Consider the following 20200-nt stretch of genomic DNA (forward strand, 5'->3'; position numbering starts at 1 on the left):
ATATAGTTCGAGGATTGGGTGCCATCTTTTTGTCAAAGAAAAATTGCCTGCAGATGTCGCACCAAAAACTGGAGAGAAGCTTTCGGAAGTGCATCAAAATCACGAATATAATCACCTAACTCTCACTGCCTTCCATCGGTCAGTGAGCAATTCAATGATCACCTGGGGCGTGTGGTTTAGGGGTATAATGTTCGCTTCGCACTGTGTCACCACAGTACCTCGCTTGCGAAAGGTCGCCGGTTCGATTCCGGCCTCGTCCATTCTTTTTGTCTTTTTCTTTTGACAAACTTACTCACTTTCCCCATCTTGCCACAATTTGCTTGAAGTATGTATGTATGTATGGATTGTATCAATTGTCAGTGGCCATCCGCGGTTTCTTATCTTAATCTTTAATTTAGCTGCCGGGCTGACCGATGAATTGTGGTGTTCTCGACGAGGCCCTGGCAGGACAGGCAGCTTAAACTACACAAATACTTGGGCTGACGCTGGAATTGTTGCAGCCACTCAGATCTCCTACTCCTACCTTTCATTGTGCTGCATGTTAAAGGAACAAGTGAACAGGACGAACCTCAATCAGCAAACTCTGGATTTTGCCCAGTTGGTCAATAACGGCAGCACGACTTCTTGATTATGGCACATTTATTTGTTGAGTGGTATTGTCAGCTCTTTGCGGATAGATGCTAAATCGCTATCTTGCTTTGTACGAAAGACCCTTTCTATGGTTCAATTGATTCCGACAGGGCTTTCGACTGACATGGGTATGGCTTCCTGCTGCCAAGCGTTTCCAACAGCGACACAATTTATCACCCTCAAGTCCCTTTATTTCAAGATGGGAAATGGCAGGTATGTAAAGAGGAGGGATTGATGCTTTAGCATTCCGCTTTCTATGACCTAGGAACCCCAACTCGATGATCTTGCACTTGGTTGGGCCAAAATAATGCAGGTCTGGCGTTTAATAAGTATTTCGAGGCATATTCGAAGAAGGATCAACTTGAAAGAATAAGAAGGATTTTTGAGAACTCAACTCGAGAAAATCTGACCTCGTGCGGGACGTATTGCAGATTCTCTGGGCTATTGGTTACTGGGTTCGGCGGAGATTTTCACAGTGTAGAAATAACAAGGAACCAAGAACAAGAGCCCGTTGTTTGCTGGGGCACCGGGTTAGGAGGGACAGCAGGCGCGTTCCTTCCCAAACGCGACTGCCACCTCTTTGGCTTCTTATGCTAGTACGTACCCGTTTGGCACGTGTCAAGCACAACATGGAAGATTCTGGCTCTAGACTAAGACACCACTCACCAGGTCTCTCAGGGAGCCGCTCATCCGCCACAAATGCTATAAATTGTCTACCTACCTACTTGACTGAGAACATCTTACTACGCAGTATCAAATGGAGGTTTGCCGTTCATGACCCCGAATCAGGAAGACATGTCAACCGGCCGCGAAGGGCTGGCTGCTCACACTTTTCCTGGTTCAATCAAGAAAGACCTTTTCTGGCCACACTTGGGGCTACCTTTGACTGGGGTACCTGGCTTTATCTCCCTTCACTCGTTGCCGCGCAGAATTCCATGATCCAGCCTCTTTCTTTACCTGACACAAGCACAACGCCATAGGTGCTCTGCCTAGGCGCCTACCTACCTACCTAAGCTACTGCCTTTTCTTTACCCTTTACTTTTTCAAGCGCAATGCTATTCCCAGCGAGCTAAATTGAGACAAGTATGTCCTTTCGAAAATTTTCAAGACTCCAGAGACTAACAAATCTTCTCCCAAACAGTCACCATTTTGTACCTATGTACCCCGCTTGTGCTTCTTAGCCTATGATTTGACTGACTCTCTATGTTAATCCGTCATCAGCAGTGCCACCACAATCGTAGATACTCCAAGAATCGTGGGAAACATTCTTTGCTGCCTTTCGATGTCCCTGGTTCCATCTGATCGAGCTATTTCTCTTCGACCGGCCAAGTTCCTACCAACATCATCAGATCCTCCATACGAAGTTTCCAATCAACCTGCACCTTTCGACCTCCGGTAGTTTACCGGATGTGAAAATTGACAAAGCGATTTTAGCCCTCGCGTGTATTCAGAGCTACTCTCTTGCAGAAGCACCTAACGATGGTGCATAGCAGAACTAAAATGGGCAAGGACTGTGATGACTCGATCGGGGGCTGGTCCCCAAGGCAACTCAGGGATGTGTTTGGCGCGCGGTAGTGGCGGATATCTGGACGGGGGCGGCGGTGGCAAGAAGGGTGGCGGCGGTGGTGGGTTGAACAAGGCCGTAGGTGCGGTGATCCTAGTTCCTGTTCTGCTTGAGAACAAGAACCAATTTGCGACTATGATCGAATGCAAAGGGCAGACGGCGGCTTTGCCGTCAGCAGGAAAGGCTGGTGGCAAGCCAGAATGAAGACTTGGAAATGGAGGGGAGAGAGTCAGAGGATGTTACCGGGCAACAGCAGCAGCGCAGCAGGAGCAGGAGGAGGGAGTTGCTACTCGACAAGCAACCCCTGTCGATATAAGTTTATCCCTGCACCTTGCATGCCGAGTTGAGGTACCTTTTAAGTTTTGTTCTTCACTTGCATTGTTTTTTTTTTCCAACGTTGCACATGATTGACAAGGGACAGCTTTTCAAAAACGACGGCTTTTTGAAAGCTGGGGAATCTTGGGGAAAACAACTGTTGGAGGGAACCCTTTTGTACAAAAATCATTGTCTCGCTTTTGGGGTATTCCCCATGACTGATCTGCAAATTTCTCGTGGACTTTGTGCCTGGGGTGGATATAACTATACAAAGCGTCCGCTTCGTTAGCAATGTGTACAAGGTACATAGATGGGTGAGAAGGATGTAAACAAGCTTTTTCGGAAAGACTAGGGAAAATACAGAACGGTGCTGTTTTGGCTGGAAGTACAGATTCCAGCAGGGGTAAATACAAACTTGAGAACGGAATAATAATCCTATCTAGGAAATGATAAGATGAAGGGCAGGACGAGAGTAGGGGCGGAATGAGGTCACCTCATGATAAAAGGATAAGATGAAGGGCAGGACGAGAGTAGGGGCGGAATGAGGTCACCTCATGATAAAAGGATAATATCCAGGCTAGAATAGAGACCAGGAAACAAGAAAAAAAAGAGGGAAAGCGTGCTGGGAGGGGAGGGGAGACGAGAGGAGAAACAGCACATGACAGAAGAGAGGTGAGTAACTGTGAGAAAACGGCAGCAGGATGCAAGTTGGATATACTTTGTACTCGCAGCGGTTGCTCTGCGTAACGTCCCTACTCACAACGCCTAGTCTAACGAAGCAGAAAAACGCGAGGGGCGAGAAAGAGATCAAATAAAAAAGCATGTATTATTGTTGGACTTATAAAAAGCCTCCCTTTCCCATTTCTCTGCTGTTTCGTTTTTCCCTCCATGATCCATCTATCATCGCTCTCGCTCTACCGAAATACTTTTCTCCAAAAGTCATTTTCCAGCTCAGCTTTGAAGCAAACACCTATCTACGTTTCCCACTCTACTCAATCACAAAACCACACTCCAAAGTCCAAACATGTCTGACAACATCACCATGTCCGACGTCTCGGCCGACGTCTTCGAGACGCGCCAAGAGGCCCTGGACTTTGTCAACGGGTATTATGTCGACCCCAAGAACCCATGGTTCAGCCCCAAGGAGCGCGCAGAGGTGTACAAGCGCGCGGGTAAGCTGTTCAAGGACGGGACCGGGGGCCACGTCACGACGACCACCATCACGGGCCACGTCATCCTGATCCCGATCGTGCGCCTCAATGATAGCCCGTTTTGGAGCCACGTCGCGCCCGAGGCGTACCGCGACGGCAAGTTTGCGCTCCACTGGGAGGAGCTGGGCGAGGAGGACCTCAGGGAGCTTTTGAAAGTCAGGTATGTTGGTGGGGCAAATGAACAAGGAATTTTTTTTCCACCATGGATGGAGCAGATTGACTGAACCCAATACCAACAAAACAAACAGGAGCAAGTTCCGCCCCTCGCTGGTCTACGTCACAAGCGACCAGGTGGTCAAGAGGATCCAGGATCGGCCCGAGGGACCCATCCGCAAGGACGACGTGGTCTTCAGCCCCATCGAGTCCGTGCGCTGGGGCTACGACCCCCCGGTCAACTACCCGGGGTGCGTGACGGCCAAGAAGATGAGCGAGCGGCTGGCGCAAGGCCTGGAGAACTGGGAAAGGACGGAGCAGGGCCGGGGGTTCAACCGGCAGGTGCAGGCGGTCAAGGACGACCGCGGCAAGAACAACGGGTTCGAGTTCAAGCGCGTGGTGGGCATCGCGCTGGGGACCATGACGGAGCCGTGCTCCGTGTACCAGCACTGCATGGTGATCAGCCTGGCGCGGCAGCTCGGCATCAGGGAGGTCTGGCTGCAGGACCCGGCCTACAGCACGGCGGACAAGAAGGCGCTGCACGAGCACGGCGCCAAGATCGCCAACGACGACCGCGTCTTTGGCCACATTTACAGCGACTCCATCGTCGTCTGCATCGCGCCCGCCATCCCGGCGCTCGAGCTGATGCAGGCCAGGGTCGCCGCCTTCAAGGAGTGGCCCGCCATGCTGGTCTGGGACCGCGTCGGCTGGCACGAGTGGTATCCCGACCGCTGCACCACCCGCGTCTACGACATGATGGACAAGTATGAGATCCTCGACCTCGAGTCGCCTCTGGACCGTGACGAGTTCCTCGAGACCACTGTCTATGTCAGGCGCCGCGAGCAAGAGTTTTCTGGCATGCCGAGGGGTTAGACAATCGAGCGGTGCGGATTGGGAATACCCACAGGGAGTTCCGAATAGATGAGATTGGTTTTTGTATATTTGTATTTTTTAAAGCCAGTTGTTTGGCTTCGAGATTGGATACACTTGTGGTTTTGGAAAGACTCTGTTTTTGATTTGATACTGGGAAGGCTTTTGTCGCTCTTGTCTCTTTCTTTCTGTCCAATCAAGTCTGCTTGCGCCAAGAACAACAACACGGGTTCAGTTTTGCATTTTTTCAAGGAGGGCTGCTGGCGTTTTTGTCTTTTTTTCCCCACTCAAGCCTTGGGCAAAGAGCCATGCAACGAATTCAGTGAGCAGGCTTTGACTCTTGAGCTTCTGTGGCGGACGAGATTGGATACACGTGGAATATTGGGAACGCATTGTTTTGCTTTTTGTTCAGGGGGGGCTTCTGGCGTTTTTGTCTGTTTTCTTCCGCTCAAGTCTTGGGCAAAGAGCCACGCTATGAGGTCAAGTAGCGGCCTCTAACCCATAGGCAGAAAGCGCAAACCACAAATACATGTTAATCAAAATGAATTCTCCAAAGTTCTCTGTCACAGCCCGCAACAAACTCGCTCCTTGTGTGCATGTTCAAAATGTTGTCGCTGACAAGTAGATCACCCTCTTCCCACGAGTGATAGTAGGCAACCCGTCGATCGTGCAAGACGCTATCGATCTTGGCACATATCTCACTACTGCTCCCCGTCGAAATGTCTCCTCCTTGAAGCTCTATGATCGTCTGGTCGAAAACAGTCCTGCTGCTCGGCCATGGTTCGTGGTATCGTAGGCAGGGCCTGCCACTGCTCGGATGGTCGACGACAAGTTGCAGATTTCTAATCACTGAGGCGTCAAACGCTGATGTCCTGGCTGACCATCGCATGCCGCTCATCTGCTCAACTGACAGGCCCTTGTCTGCTAGATGGCGAAATATCAGCCGAGATGTTGAGAAGACGGTGTAGCCAGTGTCGGGCGGCGACGGCGTCACGGCTGCAAAGAGTTGAAAATGGGGCGGAACAGGCACAAGCTCTTCCTCTCCTGTCTCCTGGCTGTATTGCTTCTCCGTTTTGAACAGTCCGTCAAAGTGAAATGGCATCCTCTCGGCCGACAGCACGTTGTTGAGGCCCCGCGCGTCCGCGCCCCGGTCTTTGACTTCCAGCACCAATCCAAACTTCCACGGCAGAGGATTGCCGAACTCATGGGCCTTGGCAATGAGGGCATCACGCGACTGGGTCCCGCTGAACCCGCGCAGAACGACGGGTGAGTTTAGCTCGCTCAGCGCCCGCACCTTGGCCGTGTCGATATCGGACATTTCCATGGCTCCAGGTGTGGCCGGGCGAATCAGCCAACCAGACGGGTAGATGGGCTCTGCGACGATGCCGCCCTTGTTGCCACCCCAGGACAGCAGGTCTGTCTTCTCGCGAAAGTAACTCGGCACCCCTTGCGCGTCTTGTACCAACTCCAGTGTCGCGTCGCCTTCAAACGTGCTTCTCGGTGCCGTTGAGACTGTGCCATCTAGTCTAAAAGCAATGGTGCAGTGCCATGGCGTCGTGTAGATGCCGTCAGTCGGCAGCGGGCTGACGGGGATCTTGGTGCTGCCCGTGCTGGGGTGGATGCTGAGCCGGATGCAATCTCCGCCAAACTTTGTCTTGATTGCGCGGGCAAAGGCGTCGCCTCGATGTAACATCTTCTTGGCCGTCTGCTCGATCTCCTTCTTGTATTGTGATTTGGAACGAGTGTCGGACAACGGCAGGACATGTTCGAGGTCGGTCTGCAGGAAGCGAATGTAGCCTCTGTACGTCATGCAAGTATCATCGCTCTGGGATATTCCGAGGTTCGCGTCGTACAAGTCATCATTGTATGCATCGAGAAACGCCGAGCGGATGGCGGCTGCGTTGTCGACGTACGCTTTCTCGTCGACATGGGCGGGCAGGTTGACGTTGTGTGGCATCAAATCCTGGAGCCGCGAGAACTCGATGTGGTGGAGGCCAGCGGCGGCCGACATGTTGCGTAGGGCCTCTCCATAGTTCCAGACATCGCGGTCCGGCACACCTAGCAGGTCGTTGTACACAAGTCCGTCCGAGATGATACAGAGTGTGGCGCCGGGTGTGTAAACGTCCTTGATGGCGGCGCACATGCCGTTCAGGTTGGCGAGAGCAAATGCCTCGGCCATGTCGGGCAGGGTCCCCAAGACTTTGGCCCGGCGGTTGGGTGACTTGAATGGAAAGGCGGGTAGGCACATTGATATGTGCTGGTTGGCGGCGAGCGTGGCGCATATTTGCGAGAGGAACTTGACCCCATCGACGGTGGGGTCATAGCTGCCAGGTCGGGTGGCTGGTTTGTATCTGTGAATAATGTCGAGAATTTGCTGGGCTTTGGAGAGGTGACTGGGATCTGAGTTCGCAAATGGGGATTCTGATGTTGTTTTTGGTTGAAAGAAATGATCTTTTGGAGGGGTGGTTGGGTCAGTTGCCAGCTTCTGGAACTGTTGTGTATCAAGCTCATCGGTAGCTGGAGGGGTGACGGGAGTTGCCAAATGCATGTTGACGGGTTTGGGGGTGAAGGTACAACCAATATCAAGTCAAAATGATCCTCAATAAGGTTCGCTGTCAACTGCGGGTCTACCTTTCTGCAGTCAAGAGTTATGGCACGTCTCTTCTCTTATAGATGCAGAAGGAGTGAAGGTGAAAAGGTGTCGCATCTCTTCAACAGACTGATTGTGACGAGGTCAATATTCATGGACTGGATAAATAATTTCAGGGAGTAGGTACGCTTGGTACGGTGCCCGAGTTCCCTCAATCTGGACCTATTTTGGTGCCCGCCTGACAGCCTGCTTGGTGCCGTTTTTGGCAGGTGCGGTGACCATCTCAGCAACAAAATCCGGGTGGCTAATGCAATACGCTGGGAAAGAAGTGTATGAGTTGATCCTTGGTTATACTGGACTCTTGTACTAGTCTAGAAAACTTTACAAAATGAGCCTGGAATCTTCAAGATGCATGTACATAGCGGACATGAACAACAGATTGTCACACCGAGAATCTTCAGGTCTGACTGTGATCCAACCGACGACCCGCGCCAAACATTCCAACCAGCAGATCGTACGATGAAGCTTATACAAACGCCCAGTATTGAACGAGTAAATCTGACATGTATCATCTCGGCATGTTTGCAAGAGGCACGGCAACATTTATATGTACCCACTAGTAAGGTGTGTCAAGTTACAGTCAGACTTGTAAGTTATAGCTTTCCATTTCGCATCGTCGGCAGTTCTGACACAAGTGCCTCGCATTTGAGATTTTATGCAAATTGGGACTTATGCTTGCAGCTGCAAGGGCCGCAACCTGGGCTTGCCAAGCCCAAACTACTGTAAAGTAGGTTATTTTTTCCGAGCTTTTACTTGCAGATCTTTTGATGCATGGTCTCGTCACCTGCCGTATACGGTAATTTTGTCAGTGGTTGGTGGGGGGAATGGCGCAGTGGTTAAGCGCCATGGCTGTTACTTGAGTAACGTAGGTTCGAATCCTGCTCCCTCCACCTCCTCCCCGCTTACCCGTGGCAAGGATAACCCGGCTGGCTATCGACAACAACCACCCGCCTGTGCCGTCGAGCCCACACTTGTTGGGAACTTCGTCTCCATGGCTACAAACGACCGACAGCTCCGCTGTTTGGACACAGGCCCCTCTCGATGAAGAGCCGTCAACTGCCGTCAGACGAATCCTCCGTGCGCCTGAAGGCACGGGGTCGCGTCAGTGAACAAACCTGTAAGCAGGACCGGGCACGAACCCGGTCAGGCTCGATTCGCTTCTATGCCCTTGTTTTCCGCTGTGTAAATAGAGAAAATAGAAAGCGCGCCGAGATACCCCTCGGGAGGCTGCTAACGGCCGGCTAATGAGCCGGGCCGAGCCCGGCGTTAAATAATACTACTACTACTACTACTACTACTTGTCAGTGGTTGGTATGGTGCTCGCGCCTCGTCGGGGCCCCACGGTGTTGCCGCCCTGTCCCACTTGGTTCACCCGTCAGACCTGCATGATCAGGACCTGGGCGAGAAATACTGGGCCCAGGCCAGGTAGGATAATGAATAATATAGGTATAGATATGATTAAATTCTTGTGAAATCCCTTGGGCGAAAGATTCCGTAGCAGACATGTGTGTTGTATATGTTTTTTGTTTTTCCGCCTTGAGGCATTCCATAGCATAACCAGCCATATTGTGGCTTCAATCCCTCGGTCGTCAGTCACATCACAACTTTATCCACCATCACCACCGCCACCTGCAGATTTCTTGCTCCGGTGTTTTCACTTTTCTGCGTTGCTTCCTACACCTTTAATTGCTTCGCCTTGAATTTACAAACAGCACGACACTGATCCCAATGCCTAATTCAGAACATGAACTCGACCACCAGGTTGACCTTGTCGTTGTCGGCGGTGGCCCTACAGGCCTCTTATCCGCTTTACTGGCAAGTCGCCTCGGATTGACTGTCAGCGTGATAGGTAACTTGCCATTCATCAAAGCTCTCCTTCTCACCGAGAATAAAAGGTCTAACAATGAGCCACTCAGACGCCAAACCCGGGCCACTAGAGCTTGGCGGCGCCGATGCCCTCAACGCCCGCACGCAACAATACCTCGAGATTGTAGGCATTATGGATGAGCTCCTTCCCAAGGGCCTAAAATGCAACAGTAAGACCACCTCCCCTCCCCCCTCTCAAACCACAGACCTGATACCAACAGACCAATCCACCAACAGCAAGCTCGACCTTTGCGGACGGCCAGTTCAAATCCCGCCAGAGCCACTGGTGGACGGGCCTCCAGCACTGCCAGCACAAAAACTTTCTCATGCTCGGCCAGCCCGCCATCGAAGCGACGCTGCTCGCCCGGCTCGGCGCCCATTCAGTGCACTACTCGGAGCGCGCCACCGCCGCAGCCGAGGACGACGCGGGCGTCACCATCCACACCAGCGCGGGCCGCGCCGTCCGCGCCCGGTACGCCGTGGCGGCCGACGGGGCGCGGTCGACGCTGCGCGCGGCGCTGGGCATCCCGTTCGCGGGCACCGAGCCCGAGATGCGGTGGGCGGTGCTCGACGCGTTTGTCGACACGGACCTGCCCGTGCGTCGCAGCGAGATTGTCACGTTTGAGCTGCGTGGGCAGAGCAGGGTCGCGTGGATCCCGAGGGAGCGCGGCATGGCGAGGTTCTACGTCCTGCTGGACGGCGGCGATGTCACGCAGCAGAGGGCCGAGGCGTCCATCGGGGAGCACTTGGCGCCGCATAGGGTGGAGTTTGTGAGGACGGAGTGGTTTAGCGCTTTTGATGGTGGGTTCTTTCCCGCCTTTCTGCTCGTTGCAATGGTGAATGAGATGGGCTGACAAGACGGTTCGAACTGCAGTCAAGGAGAGGATCGCAGAGACCTTCATCTCCAGGAATGGCGCAGGGCGCATCATACTGGCAGGCGACGCTGCCCACGTCCACAGCGTCAATGGTGGCCAGGGCCTCAACACGGGCATCGCGGACGCGTTCGCCCTGGTGTGGCGGCTTGCCCTGGTCGTCAACAACGACAAGTTGGCGAATCTCACACCAGACGCAGCAGCTAGGCTGATGGGGAGCTATGATGCCGAGCGCCGCAAGACGGCCGACGGTGTCATTGATGTGGCGGCACGGCTGGTTCGGAATACCATCGGATCGGCCGAGGAGTACGTGTCGACGATCGAAAAGAATGCCGGATACATCACGGGCATGGGCGTCATGTACGACGGCATGACGAGCGCTTTGGTTGTCGAGGGGGAGCAGATGGGCGTCTGGAAGGCCGGCAGGAGGTGTCCGGACATTTTGCTGTCTAGGCCTGGCGGGCAAGAGACGAGGTTATATGCAGAGGTCACGTATGGGAGCTATCTCATTCTTGGCATTGGGGGCGTCGATACGGGCTCAGAGTTTGTCGACTTCAGCACACGCTTTTCTCTGTTTTCTAGCGCGCAAGTTTGCAAAAACAGCGGTGCCCCCCAAGCAAACAGCTTTGTGGGAGAGGACATCAAAGAGAGTGACAAATTTGTCGTGGTCGTGAGGCCAGACATGTACATTGGTTTCGTTGGCGCCGGAGACAGCTGGAAGGAGTACATGGGCCAAATATTCAAAGGATAGGCGACATTACCCTTGTGTATAAACGGCGAGCAATTGGACCGAGTCTTGGACTCTTGGGTTGGGGTGCATCAGGTCGCCAGGGAACACCGCCTCAATTTGGTGGCAGAATTGTCAGCTTTGGTTCAACAGATAACCAATGAGAGTCTCGGAGTATCGATTGGACAACCAATCTTCCTCGCTTCACTACCAACGCCTCCAGGCCAGGCTGCCAGCTTGCGCTTTATCTGTGCAACCTCGAAAGATCTTACCCCGCTCCTCGCCAAGGCGCCCATCTGTCTCACGCGACAAACTACAAGGACCAACGTGGAATATCAAGTTGAACGGTCTTGTACTACCACCCTTGCTCTCGTCTCTAAAACGTTCCAGACTACACCTCATCCAGGCAATTGGGCAAGACATCATGTCCGGCCTCGAGCCCCTAGCGGCTCTGGGGCTTGTCTGCAACATCCTGCAGCTCGTCGAAGCTGGTGGCAAAATCTTTGGCATGGCCAAGACGGCCTACAAAGAAGGCAGGATCGACCAAAAGACGGCCAAAGAATACGCCACCGTCCTGTGTCAACTTTCGGGTGAGATCAGAAGCAAGAGCGACGGCGCGCCTACCAAGCTTGCCCCTTTCGAGAGGGAACTTGTCAAGACGGCCAAGACTTGTCAAGATGTCTCGCGCGATCTCTTGGAAGATCTGACGTACCTGAACACCCTGGCCAGCAAAGGCGAGCTGCTTTTGGCTGTCAAGTTGGCGGCAAAGGTCGCTTGGAGACAGAGACGGCTCAAGAGGCTTGAGCAGAGCCTGAAGGATGTGGAAAGCAGGATGCAAAAGTCAATTTTGGGGCGAGTCTTGTAAGTGTGTATTCGCCCTTGTCGCCCTCTTACATTCCTGCCAGCCGACCAACATCTCTTGCTTCAGCGAGCTCGCCCATGAGCATCAAGACCAGCTCCAAAGCATAAACAAGGAAGCACGACACTTGTACGACCTATACACGGCAGGGCACCGAGAAACGTCGGATTTGGTGTCGGGTGGCTTTCTCCAGACTCAAGCGCACATCGACGAGGCGAAGCGACAGATCAAACTCCACATGACAGAGGAGACCACAAGAGGGGCCGAGGTTGTCGCCGCCGTCATCGCCAGAAGTGCGCAAATGACAAGTGTCGACTCCCAGCAGCAGGCTTCAGCTGTGAAGCTTTTGGGCAGCTTCAAATTCGATTCCATGAACGCTCGACGTAGCCACGTTCACGGGTCCCATCCGAAAACCTTTTCCTGCATATTTTCAGTCGACGAGCAGAAGCCGAACGAGGGCGCCTGGGATGACTTTTCGGAATGGCTTCGATCTGATGAGGCTTTCTACTGGATCAGTGGGAAGCCCGGCTCTGGAAAGAGTACGCTTGTCGACTTTGTCGTCTCGCGCCAAGAAACAAGAGCTGGCTTAGCCGTCTGGAGGGATAACCCTTGTATTGTTGCTCATTTCTTCTGGCTACCGGGAGATGCGATGCAAAGGAACATCAAGGGCATGTTGTGCTCCCTTTTGTACCAGCTCTTGGATTGCAACCGCTCCTTGCTCGATTGGGCTCTGCAGCACCACGCCAACCTATCAGCAAAGCAGATTCATTCGGATTGGTCTGTGCTACATCTCAAAACACTGATGGTGCAAGTCATTGCACGCCACCCGTTGCCCATTTGCATCTTCCTGGACGGACTGGATGAGCTGGATCCGCGCGAAAGCTTTCTAGACTTGTGGGATCTGGTCCTCACGATCAAGGCGGCTGGTATGGTCAAGATCTGCTTAGCCTCTCGCCCTGAGCCACAGATCAAGAAGCAGCTAAGAGTATTTCCGTGCCTGCAACTACAAGACTTGAATTTCAAAGACCTGAGTGCTTATGTAAAAGCACAACTTGGTTCGAATCTATTCGCACACGCAGATCCCCAAGAGGTCACAATATTCATCCCTTTTGAGGAAGAAGAAAACGGCGAATCCTCGACAGCTTTGCTCAACCGAATTCGGAAGCGCGCAAGAAACTACATCGTGTCTCAACTCGCCTTGAAGGCCGAAGGTATTTTCCTTTGGCTTTGCCTCGTGACGAAGCGTGTTCGAGACGAGCTACACCAAGAGATGAGCTTCAGTCAAGTCATGAGGGGAATCGATCTTGTTCCTGACGAAGTCGAGACGCTCTATGACGAGATATGGAGCAAGTCTGAAAAGATCAACCGAGGAACAAGACGTGCCATGGCCGCCTTGTACTTTGACAGAGCTCTCAACTTTAGGACTACAATCCGGCTACATGTTCTTTGCTGTCGCCTCAACATCTTGATGATGACCATTTGGACTGAGCAAACAAATCTCCATCTACCTGGCCCCCAGCACCGCATAGAAAGTCGAGCAAGGGCACTCGTCGGCTTGTGCAACAAGACTGAGCGCAAGGTTGAGCTTAGTTGTGCGGGACTTCTCGAGCTCAGGAACGAATCTATACCAGCACTAGATGATGTATCGGGTCGAGGTCCTACCGTGGTCGGCATTGGTTTCTCAAATCCCGAGCTGGGTGGTCAGCTCCAGAGTCTGATCGATGACAGGAGGTGCTTTGTGCTTGCACACCGCAGCGTCTATGACTTCCTCCACTCTACCAAAGTCGGAAAAGGCCTTTTGGAGGAGCACCAGAGTACAGGTCTCGACGCAGCGGAACGATTGCTGGAGGCCTACCAAGGCCTTTTCCGATTGTTCGACCCGAGGATCTGCTCTTGGAATAACTTTGAGGGGAATTTATTATTTAAGCACACCCGATTTATCACCATGGAAATTCGAGACAAGCCAGAAAACGCACACAAGTGGGAACCATGGGTCAAACTTTTGCATCAGTGGGAAGACATAGCCAGACTACACGGAACGAGCGGGTCCATCTACCTCGAGCCTCGCCCCGCAGACCCCATGCATCCCGACAACTTTTGGTACTGGGATGAAGAATGCCGCTTCGAAGCAGCAGCGCTTGGATTCGACTACAGGCTAGATGATCCAAGACTGCATCGTCCGAGCCAGCTCTCGCGTTTGATGCTGGCAGCAATCCAACCGGGCTACCCAGGATCTCACGCATACCCCCTCGCCTTGCTGCCTCGACTCTTGAAGCTTGGGCTGGATCCTTCGGCAAGGGCCTTGCGCTTTGAAAAGTTACGCACGTCCTCGTGGGAGGACCACGTTAGCTCTTTTGACAATGAGTGGATGTACCTCGAGACGCCCGTCACAGTGACCGTGGGCCACCTCTATAGATATCTGCTTCAGCTGATGCTGCCGCTTTACGGCACTCTGGGTGATGCAGGTCTCGTCGGACTTTTCGATCTACTAACCTCTCTGCTTGAACACAAGGCATCGCTCAGCTCCCGTATGTTGATGGTCCTGAATCAGGGAATTCGCGAGCGCCGTGTCCCTCAGCGTATAGGGACAGATTACGATTCTCATGGTGCTCGGTTCGTTGCAACTGCGATCCATATAGCGCCCTCCCTGAAGGACATGTTGACAGGGTTGACGGCAGTCTTTTCTGTAACGGCAAGGGCATTCCTTTCATTTGTTCTCCGTTGGCTCAGAGATATCAAGCCCTCTCTGGAGCTTCTCTCTCGCATAGAAACCCTTGAAAAGTTCATGGCCAACGACGCTTGCGGAAAGGACAATTGCGACGCGGACAGATTTACACAGCCTCTGATGATCATGTCGGGGCTGCACAAGCTTTTGGACTTGTACGAGTCCCCTGGCAACACCAGAGATGAGCCGAAGTTTACAGAGATCACAGGGGCTGAGAGGCGGGAAGGGTTGCAGAAGCACCTGCTTGAATCATTTTTTAGTACAAAGGTAGAAGACCGCGACGAGGCTATGCAAAAGGTCCATCAGCTGCTGGAACCGATTTTGTCCGAGTCGCCTCCCTCCGAGCTCCTGACGGGAGGCGACGTATGTAAAAGAGCGATGGAGGCTGGATATGCGTGCCAGGGATACAAGGAAGTCTTTGACGAGGACCCCTCTCTTTGGGCTGGACATCGACATACCAAGGCTTAATGTATACATCAGAAGCTTCATACGCAATAGGCTCAGGTGAGCCCTCCATGCTACAGGCGATGTTTTTGCAGTACAGCCCTCGGGCTTTGCGATCAAGGGCTGCTCACACGCCCTGAATCTTGTCGAGTTTCGATGGCTCATGATACAAGCAGAACAAAACATTCCAGTAAGCGAAACTCATAGTAAATGTGGCTCCTGCAGAGAACAACCCAGTTGTATGGACAGGATTCCAACAGGTTTTGCTCCGAGTTGATAACCCTAGAACAATCGCGTAAGCTGCTGAATGAGGCGGAGGGAGATGCCATCATACGATCGGGACCAGGGGGCCCTAGGCCACAGTGCGAGACATTCTATGCTTTCGTCCCTGTTGTATGCAGATGATGGACTTGTTTTGGACAATAACCAGCCAATCAAAACTCGTGCACATATTCAAAACTCCATGTCTCTTTAGGCTCCAATTGGTTGCACAAGAATCCAACCGGCAATCCCCTCGGTCCCGAGAGATTTCCCGTGGTACAAATAAGGCTGTCAGAACACGCTTTCCTTTTTGTTTTTTTTGCTCGTGTGGGCGGTGTTGCTTATGGCTGGTGTTTGTGTACTTGTTTGATGACCCCCATTTTTTTGGTATTTTCTGCCTTGTATCGTCCGATTTTATGGCTTACCAGAAAAGCCCTCTCCATAGCCACTCCCTTTCGCCCCACGGCAAAAAGCCACGACCGGGGAAGGCACCGTCAGACCGTCTCGTCTTTTACTTTTGATTCGCCCGGGGTGATTGATTGCATGAACAGGCGTGGGATCCAAAAATAAGAATAGGCTCAACTGCCTGCGGAACTGGCGTCGGGGCAGGGTGGACGTCTAGCCTTGTGAGATGCTGCACAGTCATACTCGTGATGGGATTTTTTTGTCTTGCTTTCATCATTGGAAAGATGCTGCCTGGTATTTTTGTGTTGCCTTCTGGGTACAGCCTCAGATTATAGACGAGGCTCGTCGATACACGGTGGACTTTTGAGTATTAAAACCTGACGTCTTGTCGCCAGGTTGAAGGGCACTACAATACAACACATCACTCATCAAGCCATCAACATCAAGACTAAGACTCACTCCAAAGCTCCCTCCTTCGTATACAAAATCAAACATTCCAAGCAACCATCACCCAACCGCCACCATGAAGACCACCGCCACCATCATCCTCGCCATCCAGGCCCTCGGTTCCTTAACCACCGCCGCCGCCAACCCAACCGACCTGCCCCTGGGCGTCGAAGTGATTGAGGAAGCTCCCGGCAACCTCGTCGTCCGCGAAGTGGTAACCGCCCCCCAACAATGCCTGCCCCTTTTACCCTTCACCAGCGAGGAAAGTCTATTTTGGTCACACCTTTTTTTTCGAAAAAAGGCTAACAAGCACAAAAAAATCACCCACAGTCTGCCAGCTCCAACCCCCTCCAGAAGCGCTGCAGGGAGTGCGTGCACCTCGCCGGCAAGTGCACCATCGGCCACGGCAGCTGCTACGCCCGCGAGAAGGCGAGCTGCACCTGGTGCGGCGACAAGTGCGGCTCCATCTGCGTCATGAGCGGCACCAAGTGCTCCGACTGGTGCGGCAAGTAGGTGAGATTGAGGCTGGGCGGGCTGGTATCAGCTTTTGGCATTTTGACTTGTTGGGGGAATATACTGTGGGTTCTCATTTTTTTTTCTTGGCTTGGAAAGCATTGTATATATTGTAACTGCGTTTGCTGGGTAGCTAGAGTCTCTTTTCATAGTTAGAATATTAAATGTTGTTCAGTTCATCCGATTAAACATCTAGTCTAGTGTTACGACCAGACAGTTGGGCCGGTACCAGGGAGGCCAGGTGGGGTCACACCCCTCCTGACGACACCCGCCCAGAGAAATCACCGACCGGCAGAAAGAGGATTACATAAGAAGGAATCACGTGACCTCACGTGATTGCCAAGAGAGTGATCTCAGTGATCATTGAGGGATCACAACAGATCAAGGGAAGTGATCTCTGCGATCTGTGACAGATCAGGAGAGATCACATTCGGAACATAGTCTATATAAGGCACGCTCATTACCATGTAGATAGATTCGATTCTAGGATTGCTTAGCAGCAATTAAACTCTAGTTAACCTCAATATTTACTTGAGGACGATCATAACTTCACCCCCAGTCGTTGAGAACCCCAGTTACCCAGTCAGCAACTCTCTCCCGTACACAAAATTTTCAGTATGGGCGCACGGACCATGCTGTTAACGTTTGCGCGGGACTTCCGCCTGTAGCCCTAACAGGCGCTCACACACGAAAAACTCTTCAACCTGTCGCCCTAAGCACCGTCACTACACGGAACGCCTTTCCTCGCAACACCCATGTATAATCGACAGATCCCCCCTTTGACGAGTTTTCCACTGATCGCGGTGAAGGAAGAGTCCGATCGGCGGCTCGGCGCGCCACCCGCATAGAGGCGCACAAGACAAGGCCCAATCTCGCGATGCGAGCCAGCGTGGCACAAAAAACTTTGCCAGCCGGAAAGGCAGGCGTCCTTCCCCGGAAGGCTAGACAATACGGTTTAAAAGAAAGGGAAATTAGGCTGAGAACCACCCGACGGTTCTTCGAATCGACAGGGCACCCTCTCACCCCCTCACACCTTCTGGGATTGCCTGCAGCGAGGAGGTAGTGCCGTTACGGGGGTTGGTTAGTTGTACGTGGACCGGAAGCACTGTGCCGGCGCGGCAGTCTCCAAAGGGTCCCGACAGCAAGACGTGGTCGGCCCATTGCTGGAGACGGCTTTGGGTAACGGGAAGCAAGAAACGTGGGCACGGCCTTGGTTCGCACCCTTGGTACACCCCGTGGACGGTGGGCCGTGGTGGAATAGTGTGACTGAGGCGCCCCATGCTTCTCACTCGCACTGGGAATCTGCGCCGGGTCTGGAGGACGGGAAGAACTCGATTGCATTCATGTCCACATTGTGGCGCTGGGCTAGCCCAGGAACCAACGGGGGACTAAGCTGTGGATGGACATGTACGGGGTGTCGCCGGCTTTTCGAAGCTTTCTACTCGCACTAGGGACGTACACCGGGGCAGATGATGTCGTCGGCATATTAGGCGGAAGAGACGCTATTTTAGCCGGAGAGGACGGATGCGCGCGTCGGTCTACCAAAAGGCCTTTTTGTGGATGCGGTAGGCTTAAGGTGCAAACCTTGTATTTACGTGGCAGGCTGGGTATCCAGCGACTAGGAGGGCTCTAGCTGGCCTGTCCGTTAGAGGGTCTGGTCCAACCCTGTGACTATAGTTTACTGTAGGAAATGCAAGGTGTGCCGTCGAGCCCACACTTGTTGGGAACTTCGTCTCCATGGCTACAAACGACCGACAGCTCCGCTGTTTGGACACAGGCCCCTCTCGATGAAGAGCCGTCAACTGCCGTCAGACGAATCCTCCGTGCGCCTGAAGGCACGGGGTCGCGTCAGTGAACAAACCTGTAAGCAGGACCGGGCACGAACCCGGTCAGGCTCGATTCGCTTCTATGCCCTTGTTTTCCGCTGTGTAAATAGAGAAAATAGAAAGCGCGCCGAGATACCCCTCGGGAGGTTGCTAACGGCCGGCTAATAAGCCGGGCCGAGCCCGGCGTTAAATAATACTACTACTACTACTACTACTAGTTACCCAGTCAGACGCTCAGTTGCTTCAACCCACTGTACTTTACCCTAAGAACAGGTTACCCCGATACCTTGATCGTAACATTTTGATTGCTCCTGTTCAGTATTTTGCCTTGAAGCATACCGAGCAGTATCCGACAACATGTCTTCCCAGACGTCCAAGAACAACACCCCCAGCACCCCGGCCACGAGCAGCAAGGCGGCCCAAAAAGCCCCTGCTCGGCCCAAGGACGATAACGACAGCGAGGACGAGGAAGACCAGCTCCGCAGGCAGGTTGCTAGGACCAACCAGGAGCTCCACGAACAGACGCTCCGCGCAACCCAACTCCAAAAGGAACTCCAGGCTTTCCGAGCCAGTGCTAACGTTACCTCAACCCCTTTTGATGGGCGCGAGAGATTCAGGCTTAACCCCCCAGCCACGTTCGATGGCATACCTGGACAACTTAAAGGGTACCTTGTACAGGTACGCACCTACCAAGCATTCCATTTGGAAATTTTCCGCAGTGAAACAGAAAAGGTGGTACACGCGGCCACCTTCCTCCGAGGACGAGCCTTGTCTTGGTTCGAGCCTCTGTTGCAGAAATGGCTTGATGTACCCCCCGAAGAACGACGCCAAGAAGTCACCGACATTTTCTCAACCTTCGCAGGGTATGAACGCACTCTCCGTTCCTTGTTCCAGGAACCCGATGAGAAACGACAGACCGAACGAGATTTGGCCAACCTACGACAAACCAAGTCAGCCTCCGTTTATGCAGCCGAGTTCAAAAGGCTAGCAACAAGGCTGGACATGACCGAAGAAACCAAGATCCTCCAATTCTACCAGGGACTGAAGTTAGAAGTAAAAGACGAGGTATCCAAACTCGACCGACCCGAGGATTTCCTCGAGTACGTCGAACTTGCCATCAAACTTGACAACCGGATTTACGAACGCCGACAGGAAAAACAAGGCGGACAGCGAATGTTCGTCACCTCAATTCGACAAGCCAACACGGGACGCAAATACCAACACCCCCAACCCATATACCACAGAAACAATGGTGGATGGCAGCAGCCCCGTCATACGGCACCCCAGACCTACAATACAGCTTATGGTACCCACAGTGGACCCATGGACCTCAGTGCCACACAACACAAGAAGCCCCGTAAAGACCCCAAAAGTGGCAAATGCTTCAAGTGCGACAAGACAGGGCACATCGCCAGAAACTGCCCAAAAAACCAGGAAAATATCCCTGATTTTAGGGGCAAGACCGAAAAACCACGAGGATTTAATGCCACCAATCACCAGCAACTACGGCCTGACCAACACAGCACGATAAGCTGGACCACCTGCTACGATGACAATTGCATGGTACACAATAGCTCCAAAAACGACGCAGGATGGTACCCACAGAAGCCCCGAGGCACTCGAACCCTAGCAGTAGGAAACCGAGTACCCCTAGGGACAGGACAACCAACGAAGTTACACCGATAAGAGACCCAACTACCCGAACTCACGGACTCGGATGCCTCCGGAGAATCGGATGAGGAACCTTTGGGACAAACCCACCACATTAGGACAACCAATCAATCCTCAACAGAAGAATTAAGCGAGGATTCCGAGAAAGAGTCCAGCGAGGAAGAGATCATGCCCTCGAGCCAGTACAACGC

The 20200-nt window shown here is 52.8% G+C and overlaps 5 protein-coding genes, 1 non-coding gene and 1 pseudogene across 7 annotated transcripts; 6 read left to right on the forward strand and 1 right to left on the reverse strand.

Annotated features, from left to right (window-relative positions):
- The first annotated feature begins 165 nt into the window (after positions 1-165).
- MGG_20182 lies at positions 166-260 on the forward strand. The gene has a single exon. It is a non-coding gene; the product is annotated as a tRNA-Ala (tRNA).
- Positions 261-3533: 3273 nt separating this feature from the next.
- On the forward strand, positions 3534-4746 carry MGG_08539 (uncharacterized protein; the record flags this gene model as incomplete). The annotated part of the gene is made up of 2 exons (XM_003716001.1): positions 3534-3880; positions 3969-4746. 2 exons carry the CDS (start codon positions 3534-3536, stop codon positions 4744-4746), a joined length of 1125 nt encoding a protein of 374 aa, XP_003716049.1.
- A 529-nt stretch (positions 4747-5275) lies between these two features.
- MGG_08540 (pyoverdine/dityrosine biosynthesis family protein) lies at positions 5276-7291 on the reverse strand (the record flags this gene model as incomplete). The annotated part of the gene is made up of 1 exon (XM_003716002.1): positions 5276-7291. One exon carries the CDS (start codon positions 7289-7291, stop codon positions 5276-5278), a length of 2016 nt encoding a protein of 671 aa, XP_003716050.1.
- A 920-nt stretch (positions 7292-8211) lies between these two features.
- Positions 8212-8283, forward strand: MGG_20183 (annotated as a pseudogene). The gene has a single exon. The product of its transcript is annotated as a tRNA-OTHER (tRNA).
- Positions 8284-9121: 838 nt separating this feature from the next.
- Positions 9122-10986, forward strand: MGG_08541 (FAD monooxygenase; the record flags this gene model as incomplete). Its single annotated transcript, XM_003716003.1, has 4 exons — positions 9122-9242; positions 9310-9429; positions 9497-10060; positions 10134-10986. 4 exons carry the CDS (start codon positions 9122-9124, stop codon positions 10880-10882), a joined length of 1554 nt encoding a protein of 517 aa, XP_003716051.1. The 3' UTR covers positions 10883-10986.
- Positions 10987-11153: 167 nt separating this feature from the next.
- MGG_08542 (uncharacterized protein) lies at positions 11154-14936 on the forward strand. The gene is made up of 2 exons (XM_003716004.1): positions 11154-11719; positions 11787-14936. Exons 1-2 carry the CDS (start codon positions 11283-11285, stop codon positions 14908-14910), a joined length of 3561 nt encoding a protein of 1186 aa, XP_003716052.1. The 5' UTR covers positions 11154-11282; the 3' UTR covers positions 14911-14936.
- A 546-nt stretch (positions 14937-15482) lies between these two features.
- MGG_08543 (uncharacterized protein) lies at positions 15483-16703 on the forward strand. The gene is made up of 2 exons (XM_003716005.1): positions 15483-16213; positions 16330-16703. The coding sequence occupies exons 1-2, from the start codon at positions 16076-16078 to the stop codon at positions 16510-16512; spliced, it is 321 nt and encodes a 106-aa protein (XP_003716053.1). The 5' UTR covers positions 15483-16075; the 3' UTR covers positions 16513-16703.
- Positions 16704-20200: the final 3497 nt, after the last annotated feature.

Source organism: Pyricularia oryzae, chromosome 4, assembly GCF_000002495.2.
Source record: "Pyricularia oryzae 70-15 chromosome 4, whole genome shotgun sequence".
NCBI lineage: Eukaryota > Fungi > Ascomycota > Sordariomycetes > Magnaporthales > Pyriculariaceae > Pyricularia > Pyricularia oryzae.

Bases quoted from the DNA above. Each gene is read 5' to 3' on its own strand.
- MGG_08543 (XM_003716005.1), top strand. From the start codon at position 16,076: ATGAAGACCACCGCCACCATCATCCTCGCCATCCAGGCCCTCGGTTCC. The intron at 16,214-16,329 runs GTAACCGCCCCC...AATCACCCACAG, and splicing joins ACCTCGTCGTCCGCGAAGTG to TCTGCCAGCTCCAACCCCCT.
- MGG_08542 (XM_003716004.1), top strand. From the start codon at position 11,283: ATGTCCGGCCTCGAGCCCCTAGCGGCTCTGGGGCTTGTCTGCAACATC. The intron at 11,720-11,786 runs GTAAGTGTGTAT...CTCTTGCTTCAG, and splicing joins TCAATTTTGGGGCGAGTCTT to CGAGCTCGCCCATGAGCATC.